We start from the raw sequence: 10,617 nt of genomic DNA, 5'->3' as shown, positions 1-10,617 counted from the left end.
GTTTTTATTGTACGGGTGTGGAAAGTGCTGTGGCGGTGTTGCGGCTGCGCAGTGCAGCCTTGCCGGGCCTGGTTAGGCTGAGGTGGGGGAGGGGCTCGGGGCGGCTTCGCTGCTGCTGCTGAAGATGGCGTGTCTGCTGGAGGCCCCAATGCGGATGAGCGTGCTCTCGGTGAGTATGTAACCCCGCTCGCATTGACTCGTCCTCAGGCCGTGGCTGTGAGCCCGAAGGGAAGGGTTGACATGTCTGGAGTTTCCGTGTCCTGGCTGCAGCTCCTTGTATTTAATGTCAGAGTCTCCGGAATTTCGGCATGCTTTAGCTGTCGGCTTGGGCCTGATATTTATTGTAAACCTTCCTCTTTTTAAAGTACAAATCGCCAACCTTCCTACATTTCACTCACTGTTTAACACTAACAAATCTCTTTGTGAAGGTTTATATGTATTTAAATATTTTGGTATGTGTTTTTTGTCTGTGTATTTTTAATTGGAGGAGGAAACCTATTTACTCGTATCAATGTTCACACTTGTTATTCTACAGCGGTCACTCTTTAATTCGTAATCGCAATTCCTTTAATTCAGAAACGAGTAACTGATGGCGTAGAAATAGAAACAAAGTGTTGGTTAAAAAAAACTCGGCAGGTCTTGTAACATATGTGGGTAGAGAAACAGTTAACATTTCGAGTCCAGTGTGACTTTGAAACTCATTTAGAGTCATTGACGGCACAGGGGGGCCATTCGGCCCGTCGAGCCCCTGCCACCACTCTAGAACAGTCCAGTAAATCCCTGTTCCCTGGATTTGTTCCAGTACCCCTGTAAGTTTTTCTCCCTCAAATGTCCATCCAATTTCATTACACAATGATCCATTTCTCTGCTTCGACCATCCTTGTGGGCAGCGAATTCCAGGTCATTACCACTCGCTGAATGTAAAAAAATAAATCCTCACATTCCTGAAAAACCATAGTTTTGTTTCATAAACATAATTTTCGCTGTGTAAGAATGTATTAATTAAATAATTCCAAATGTATGGTGACAGCTCCCAGCTCTATCTTGCCATCACTCCTCTTGACCCCTTCACTGTTCCAAAATAGTCAGTCTGCTTATCCAACACAGAGTATTGGATGAGCAGAAATTCCCTCAATTAAATATTGGAAATAATTAAACCATCCATTGTCTTTGGGCCCCACCATAAACTCTCCTCCCACTGATTCCCTGGCAATTGTCTGAGGCTGAACCAAGACTCAGACTGCAACTTTGTCATATTTGGCCCAAAGATGATCTTTTCACATAATTGCACCATCACTAAGACTGCCTATTCCCATCTCCATAGCATTGCCCAAATCTACCCCTGCCTCAGCTCTTCTGCTGCTATTGCCCTCGTCCGTGTGTTTGTTACCTCCGATTCCTTCAGAAATGTCTGGATTTTAAAATTCTCATCTGTGTTTTCATATCCCTCGATGGCTTGACCCCTCCTTTCTCTGCAGTCTCCTCTCACCCTCCAAGATATTTGCATTTCTCTAACTTCAGCCTCTTGAGCACCCCCAATTTTATTTGCACCAACATTGATGGCCAAGCCTTCAGCTGCCTAGGCCCTTAGCTCTGGAATGCATTCCCTTCTGTGCTTGTAACCATTCAATGGTTCTAAACCCCTCTGCCTCTATAACATGTTTTCTTCCTTTATGACATTGCTTAAAATCTACCTCTTTGACCAAACTTTTGGTCATCTGCCCTAATATCTCCTCATGTAGCTTGTCATATTTTTGCTTTATAATGCCTCTGAAGCACCTTAGACATCTGTTATGTTAAAGGTTCTATATGAATATGTTATCTGTTTGTGGGACGTTGCTCTGTGCAAATTGGCTGCCATGTTTCTACATTACAACAGTTCAAAAGTACATTATTGGCTGTGAAGAGCTGTGCGACGTCCTGAGATTGTGAAAGGTGTGATATAAATGAAAGTTCTTTTTGTGGTTAAATATACTTGTGTTTCTGCAATCTTTGAGGAGAGTTAAAATTATTTCTAGTACCTGATTTACCAGCCTACATTACAATGACATTTTAGTAATAATGATGGACTACATTTAAATTATTCCACGTCTCAGTCATTTCAGTGGAGAAAATAAGCAATTAGATTTAAGTTTTTGCAAACATTTCAGTTTGTGGATTGCTATGTCTGCAAAAATAAATAACATAACATAAAGTTAGCATTTTGAGATTCACCCAGTCAGTTGTTTGCTGGTGGTAAAATATACTCATTAGTGTGTTTGCATACTGTGTAGTGGAAACGAGGCTTGCATGATTGCAGCCTGTTCTGTTTCAGAATCTTGTAGGCCCCCATTTCCCTGCTCAAGATTTCTGAAACTTTAACTGTGACAACTTATTTTTCTGATGCTTGTCCTTGTCCTTGAAGATTGGGAACAAATTCAGCTTGGACTGTTATAAATTATCTAAATTATGCAGCAAAGAGATAGCTGTCTTGTATTTAATAAGCTTTAATTAGCCTCGGTGCCTCAAGTTAGAAAAAGGAAAGTTGATTGCAATCTTACCCTGAAGCTTAGCAGTTGAATGGCCAATATTTCCAAATTGCTAATTCGGAGAGCTGGCGCAGACATGACTGGCCAATGGCCTCACTCTGTGCTGTAATGATTCTGTGATCAAGGCACTCCTAAATAATGGCCACTTGGGGAAGGTGGCATTGGAACATGTGTGCTAGCAAAGGATCAATTTCTTCAGTAAAGGAAGGGAGCAATTGTTGAGAAAAGCAAATTATATCTTGGCTATGTTGATCCCTAGCTCTTTAATCTAAACCTACTGTAATATTCAAACTTAATGTGCAATATTACAATGGCACGTTGCTGCTAAGGTACTGCCATATGACCAGACAGGATTAATTTATTTACACATTTAGTTCAGCTATATAACTGCTTTTGAAATGTTCCTGCCACAAGGTTATCTTTGATATAAAGCTACTTTATGCCACAGTATATTCACAGTAAAGGAAAGTATGAATGATTCCTCCTCGATCACTGGAAATTGCTAATGGGTCAATATGAGATAAACCACTGGTTAATGCATTTTTGTTACTGAACTTCACTAGTAAAACACCTGTTTGTGATTTCTAATAGAATATTGATTAAAATGGTACAAATGTAATTTTGATTATTGAGAGAAATTTGATATTGTTACAACATTGTTGGAGTTCACACGTTTCCTCCTGAAACAGTGATTTATGCATCGCAATTCTGACACTAGGGGCATGCACTATTTTATGTAGGGAAGAAAGGATAGTAACATTTGTTAAATAATCTTCCAATTAGCCATTGTTTAGTCAAAGTTCTGCATGAAATTGCTGATTACAGCTCAGGAACCTGATTCCAATCTGCTTGCTCAGCTATCCCTGTTGTGCCATGTATCATTCACTTTCAAAAGGATTCACAATCTAACTTAAGCCATCCAAATACTGACTATTAATAGGCTTGTTTTGAATTCTAAGTTGGAATGATTATAAGTTTTCGTTGCAGGATAAATGTTGCTGAACTATGCAAGATTTTCAGTATTTTCAGTTGTGTTAATAATGCAAAAGAAATTAATTCCAACGTTGTAATTCTTCATTAGAAAGTATGCTGAAAAACCTGATGTTTACATCTTGGATGCTCTCATTAGATGTGTTTATGCGATTGCAATTTACTGTTTCTTGCTTAATCCTCGAGGCGCTATTTCTAAAAATAAGGAGCATGCTGCTTTCCAGTGCAGATTTTAAGGATCTCTTTTTTGGCGGTCATTGTCACTTAATTCTACAGTTTCTTGATTTTCTCACTACAGAACAGCAATACAGTGGAACGAGTGTAACAATGAAGGTAAGAAAAAGGGGCAGTAAAATAGCAAATAAAATTACTGTAGATTGTTGCATTATATATTGGTAGGGGCATGCCAGTTTATGTTTGGGTTTCTTCAGAGAGCGCAAGAAAGACCCTAGGTGTGACAAAATGTGATAATTCACTGAAATTAATAAAAAGCCCACTTTTTTATTTATTGTGACCCAAGTGGCAAGATGACTATTTCCCAAATTGCTCCAACTTTTTATGGTCAACCCCAGCTGCAATACAATGAGAAGTTAGATATAAGTACTGCTGGGATATTAGATATGATCTAGAACGAGAGATTAAGTATTAGAAGGGGTAAGACATCACTTTACTGTTCAGCCGCATTGACTTGACAATTGGAAGTATCAGGGCAATGCATTTCTTTCCAAATAGCATTAGCAGTACCTGTGTATAATATAGATGGAAAAGACCTTCAAATAGATAAATCACATTGCATTTGTTCCTGGGCTAATTAAATTATTATATGAGACCGATGTGTGAGTACATAAGAAGTGTAGCACAATATTTGCATAGCTGTTGTGTTTGTACTAAAGTGGAAAGCAGGATGACAAATGTAAAACAGCAAATGGTATTGTGTAATGTGGTCTAATGTAATCTATTTTCTACTAAATTTACAATACAGTAACGCGAAAGAGGAAGGTAATACCATCTGTAAACACGTAATAAACTCCCATCTAAATCTCATAGATTGTCATAGAATCATAAAATGGTCATAGCACTGAAGGAAGCCATTTGACCTGTCGTGTTCATGCTAACTTTCTGAAAGAGCAATTCTGATAGATGCACTCTCCTGCCCTGTCCCCGGCCCTACAAGTTTCTCTCTTCAGGTGCATTTCCATTTCCCTTTAGAAAGTTATGATTGAATCTGCTTCCACCACATTCAGGCAGTGCAGAACCTAACCATTTGCTGCATAAAAATGTTTTTTGCCATGTCATCATTGGTGCTTTTTGACAATTACCTTAAATCGGTGTCTTATTTTCAACCCTTCTACCAATTGAACAGTTACTCTTTATTTTGCCTAAACCCTTCATGATTTTGTTCGCATTTATCAAATCTTTCAACCTTTTCTTCTCCATCATGCTCACAGTTCAATATAAGTTAACGCTTTTTTAAAAAAAAGTCAATGATTGGGCTTGGGTTATGCAAGTGCAAATCATCAAAGGCTAGGGCAGATTTTGAGGTTGTGAGCTCTGAAGCAGCAAATGCTGCTGTGGCGCTTGGACTGAGTCTTAACAGCTGCAAGGCTCCTTTAAATCCTTGCTTTTTTTTCTGTTGGTGGGCAGGACCCAATTGATGCCCTCTGAGGCCAATTGCTGCTTCGGAAAAAGCCTGTGAAATTGTACAGGTAGGTATTAGTTTTTTTGTGTGGAGAAAGCTTTTGCATTTTCATCAACTTCCTCCACAGATGGAGTTGGGGGAGATAGTGGGGTGGATGCAGGAGAGGGAGATGGAGGAGTTGCAGGAGGGGCATGTGGAGCATGCTCAATGCCTTACCCTCTTCCCCCTTGTCGCCCTCTGTGCCGCTCAGCAAGTGAAGGCCCCCCCCTGCTCACGAACTCTTGTTCTCTATGCCCCCCTCCCAGCCCCCAAAATTTTCACCGGGGGTGGGGGTTCACACACAGTTTGAGTATTAAAGTGGGATCACACTGGGAAAAACAGTTTTGTTAGCTTGGGCTAGGAACATGCTAGCTGCTGGGATGGTGAAGATTGTCAGACTAAGGAAGTCAGGTTAGAGTTTCTTTGTATTGTTTTTTGAGAAAGGATTATTGTTCAGCCATTGTGTGTTGGGCAGTTGGTAATGGAACTGGTTTGTTAAAGAATTGTGCTTGATTGGTTGAATTGCCTTACCTTGTTCCATGCTTTTTATTTAGCTCAGCATTGAAAATTTTAATTTCTCTGAAAATGTAAGGCATAGTTGATCCCAATGGAACTAATGACATTAATCTGATCATCAGATATTTGTAAATTAGTACTTTAATCGTTGCTTTTATAGTTTGTAAATCAGATTAAATAATTACAACTCCACTGGGTTTAATGTAACTTTTAGCAAACTGGTTAGCATGTTAGTTAATTTTGGTGTTATTTTAACACTGCCAATACATTTATTTTAGAATAGTATTGGCAAAAATTTTTATCAACATAAAACAGCAAATTAAACCAATTAGTGTCTGCTATTTAATGTAGAAGGGAAGAAATACTCACATGAAGTAGAATTGAAATTTTGATACTTCATATACATTTCAAATCAATAATGTATTAAAACTTATGCCTAATTACTATTTTTTAGGCATTTATGTTGAAACAGATACTGAAATGTTGTCTGGTTCTTGACTATTTTTTTTAAAGCAGGAAATGGCATAGTTTGATAGCTGAAAAAAGATCGGAACATGAGCCAGAAGGCAATGTAGTATTCAGTCTAGGAAGGTGTTACTTTTGAGTCAGATTAAAATGTCTCTTTTTGCTAAGCTTAACATAATTTTTATAATTTTAATAATCTTTGAGCCAAACTTGTCAAAAATTGTAGATGTTTTACAAAACATATATGCTGATCCTTTATGGTAACCAGTTGCAAATTAAACATAGAGCGGTTATATCATTTAATGAGTGCCTTCGTGGACTGACTGCATAAAGTGCACAAATTGTTGATGTACATTCAATCAACTTGCTGGGCTCTGAGGTAAATGCGGAGGAATTAGACAAAATGAAAAGCTCTTTCAAAGAGCCGGCACAGCTACAATGGACCAAATGGCCTTCACCTGTTCTGTGTCATTCTATGTCTGCAATGAACACCAATGGGATTTTGAAGACACAATAAAAGTACCCACTTGCAGCATTCCATCTCCAAAAGCCACCTTGGTTAAAGTAAAGCTCCTGGTATCCCAGAAAGTGGATACCCAAGTGACTTATTATAACTTATCTCTGGATCTGATTAATATTATAAGATACTCAAGTTTCTCACTGTAGGTTGACATCTAAACCCTTTGATGAGATTATATCCACTGTTCTTTTATAGTACAAAATGTCTGCTTTTTTACTGAAGAGCTCCAAGACTATCCACATTGCCCTACTCTTGCCCCATAACCTACTCTGCATCAAGTCTTTATACAGTTTTCCATTAAAATATAAAATGGCCTCTGCCTCAACTATTCTGTGACGAAGCATTTCATGCTCCAATAATCGTCCATGTGGAAATATTTCTCTTAACCGAGTGTTATGCAATATGTTAGCCACATTGTTGCTGATTGTGAAACAGAGTTACCTGTATTGTGTGTATGTTGCTTTCTATCTGCATTTGTGCATATAGAAACATAGGAACAGGTGTAGAGTCATTTAGATCCTCAAGCCTGTTCTGACACCATTCAATGAGAATATGGCTGATCTGCAACTGAACATTATATCTGTCTTTGCCTCATATCTCTTAGATCTTTTGTATCAATTGATCAATTCAAAAGCAAACTACTGCAGATTCTGGAAATCTGAAATAAAAACAGAAAAGGCTGGAAATTGCAGACGTAGTTTCTGTCGGGAGGGGAACAGAGTTAATGTTTCAGGTCTGTGACCTTTCATGGAAAATTCTACCCATCTCACTTTTAAATTTAAAATTTGATCTAGCATCAGTTGCTGTTTACAACTTCTATCACCCTTTGTGCCTAGAAGTGTTTCTTAATTTCACTCCTGCAATGTCTGACTTTTAGACTATGTGCCCTAGTCCTAGACTCCCTAGGAAGTAGAAATCATTCTCCCAATCTACCCTATCTGTTCCCTGTAATATCTTGAATACTTCCATCAAATCACCCCATAACCTTATAAATTTCAGGAATACAAGCTTAGTTTGTTTAGTGTCTCTTCTAGTGTCATCTTTGGAATCCGGGTGTCATCCTAGTAAATCTACACTGCACTCTCTCCATGGCCAGTATATCCTTCTGAAGGTGTGGTGCCCAGAAACTGCTAGAAATACTGCAGGCCTTTGTATAGCTGATGCATGACTCTCATATCCTATTCCTCCAGATATAAAGGCCAGCATTCCAGTAGCCTTTTTGATTATTTTCTGTACCTGTTCGTGACATTTTAATAATCTCCGCACTTGGCCCCAAAAGTCTGTTTGGATCTCCAGTGTTTTTAGCTTCTCGCCTTTCAGAAAGTATCCTGTTCTATCCTTCATAGATCCAAAGTGGCTAAATTCGTGTAGTCACACCAGCGATTTATATTGGACAACTCTCCTTAGTAAGCTCCTGCTTCTCAAACTTCTCCTCAACCATAGTTTCCCATTCTTGGTGTCATCCTGGTGAAATATGCTGCACTGACCTTGATGTTCTTTCTATACTGGGTACCCAAAATCGCACAGAAATCTTAACTGTGACTGAATCTTTATTTTGTATAAGTTCATCATTACTTATTTACTTTTGCACTCTTAGCCCCTATTTTTAAAACCCTAACCCTACTCCAGCCCCCTCCCACAACTCTTTCTCCAGTACATCGATGATTACATCGGTGCTGCTTCAAGGTCTCGTTGGGACCTGGAAAAATTTATTAATTTTGCTTCCAATCTCCACCCCTCCATCATTTTCACATGGTCCATCTCTGACACTTCCCTTCCCTTCCTTGACCTCTCTGTCTCAATTTCTGGTGATAGACTGTCCACCAATATCCATAACAAGCCTACCAACTCCCTCAGCTACCTCGACTACAGCTCCTCATACCCTGCTTCCTGTAAGGATTCCATCCCATTCTCTCAGTTCCTTCGCCTCTGTCGCATCTGTTTTGATGATGCCACTTTCAAAAATAGTTCCTCTGACATGTTTTCCTTCTTCCTTAACCGAGGATTTCCACCCACGGTGGTTGACAGGGCCCTCAACCGTGTCCGGCCCATCTCCCGCGCATGTACCCTCACGCCTTCTCCTCCCTCCCAGAAACATGATAGGGTCCCCCTTGTCCTCACTTATCACCCCACCAGCCTCCGCATTCAAAGGATCATCCTCCGCCATTTCCGCCAACTCCAGCATGATGCCACCACCAAACACATCTTCCCTTCACCCCTCCTTGGTGGCATTCCGTAGGGATCGTTCCCTCTGTGACACCCTGGTCCACTCCTCCATCACCCCCTACTCCTCAATCCCCTTCCCATGGAACCACAGAAGGTGCAACACCTGCCCCTTCACTTCCTCTCTCCTCACCGTCCAAGGGCCCAAACACTCCTTTCAAGTGAAGCAGCATTTCACTTGCACTTCCCTCAACTTAGTCTACTGCATTTTTTGCTCCCAATGCGGTTTCCTCTGCAGTGGAGAGACCAAACGCAGACTGGGTGACCGCTTTGCAGAACACCTTTGGTCTGTCCGCAAGCATTACCCAGACCTCCCTGTCGCTTGCCATTTCAACACTCCACCCTGCTGTCATGCCCACATGTTTGTCCTTGGCTTGCTGCATTGTTCCAGTGAAGCTCAACACAAACTGGAGGAGCAGCACCTCATCTTCCGACTAGGCACTTTACAGCCTTCTGGACTGAATATTGAGATCAACAATTTTAGATCATGAACTCTCTCCTCCATCCCCACCCCTTTTCCGTTTCTTCCCCCTCCTTTTTGTTTTTTCCAATAATTTATATAGATTTTTCTTGTCCCACCTATTTCCGTTATTTAACCGATTGTTTATCTCTACCTTTTAGCCATTTTAGTATTCCTTCACCTCACCCCCACTAGGTCTATCTGTACCTTGTTTGTCCTGCTCTCTACTCTTAATTAGCACATTCCTTTAGATAATATCACCACCTTCAACACCTCTTTGTCCTTTTGTCTGTGACATGTTTTGGTTATCTCCATCTGTTACTAGCTTCTTGTCCCAACAACAACAACCCCCCCCCCCCCCCCCCCCCCCCCCCCCCGCCTGCCCCCCAAACCAGCTTATATCTCACCCCTTTCCTATTTTTACTTAGTTCTGTTGAGGATTTATGAGGATTCAAAACATCAGCTGTGCTCTTCTCTGCTGATGCTGCCAGACCTGCTGAGTTTTTCCAGGTATTTCTGTTTCTGTTTTTGTTTTGAATTTCCAGCATCCATAGTTCTTTGCTTTTATATTAGCCTTTTTTTTTAACCTTCTTATACCTCCAAGGAGTTTGTATGTTGAGCTCCTGAGCTTTGTTCATGCATACCTGAAGTGTCCTTTAGATTTTTATTTGGTCAGACACCCTTAACCAACATCACTAAAACAGCTTGATTACCTCCATTGCTAATTGTGGAACTTTGCTACATACAAATTGACTTGCCACACTTTCCTCTTTTACAACAGTGTGGTTCAAAAGTACTTAATTGGTTGTGAAGTACTTTGGAATGTCCCGAGGCTGTGAAAGCTTTCTATTTTTTTTTTTGGTTGTTTACTCATTCTTATCTTAACTTTTCATTGTGATACTCAACTCGGCTACAGTTGGACTCCTTCCACTGACTTACTATTGTGGTAATGATTGTTTATAGTATTGCAATAATTTATATAATCTGAATGCGCATGCTTAATTCCATAATACAAACAGAAGATGCTGGAAATTATCAGGTCTGGCAATGTCTGTGGAGGGAGAGACAGAGTTGATGTTTTAGGTTGATATCCTTTCACCAGAACTGGAAGATGTTAAAAGATTTAAGTTTATTAGCAAGTATAGGAGCAGAGGAGAGAGTTTGGTGGTTGGGGGAAAGGAAATAAGGGGGAAGGTATGTGAAAGAGTTGAAGACAGGAGTGATTAAATGATGGAAG

At 40.1% G+C, this 10,617-nt stretch overlaps 1 protein-coding gene across 6 annotated transcripts in view; it reads left to right on the top strand.

Annotated features, from left to right (window-relative positions):
- armc8 (armadillo repeat containing 8) overlaps positions 1-10,617 on the top strand; it is a 110,463-nt gene that overhangs the window by 315 nt on the left and 99,531 nt on the right. Inside the window, exons 1-3 of one of the 6 annotated variants that reach the window (XM_041200333.1) lie at positions 98-169; positions 3,817-3,851; positions 5,163-5,224. The exons of 1 other annotated variant lie outside the window; for it this stretch is intronic. Coding sequence is in view for 4 of the 5 variants with exons in the window: in XM_041200328.1 (XP_041056262.1) it covers positions 125-169 (45 nt within the window). In the remaining variant the exon portion in view is untranslated. Of the gene's footprint in view, positions 1-55; positions 170-3,816; positions 3,852-5,162; positions 5,225-7,345; positions 7,431-10,617 lie in introns of those variants that run through there. 4 more of the 6 variants (XM_041200331.1, XM_041200332.1, XM_041200328.1 and 1 more) reach the window with 4 other exon arrangements.

Source organism: Carcharodon carcharias, chromosome 12, assembly GCF_017639515.1.
Source record: "Carcharodon carcharias isolate sCarCar2 chromosome 12, sCarCar2.pri, whole genome shotgun sequence".
NCBI lineage: Eukaryota > Metazoa > Chordata > Chondrichthyes > Lamniformes > Lamnidae > Carcharodon > Carcharodon carcharias.
Note: the sequence above shows the minus strand (reverse complement) of the source record. Positions and strands in the feature narration are given on the sequence as shown.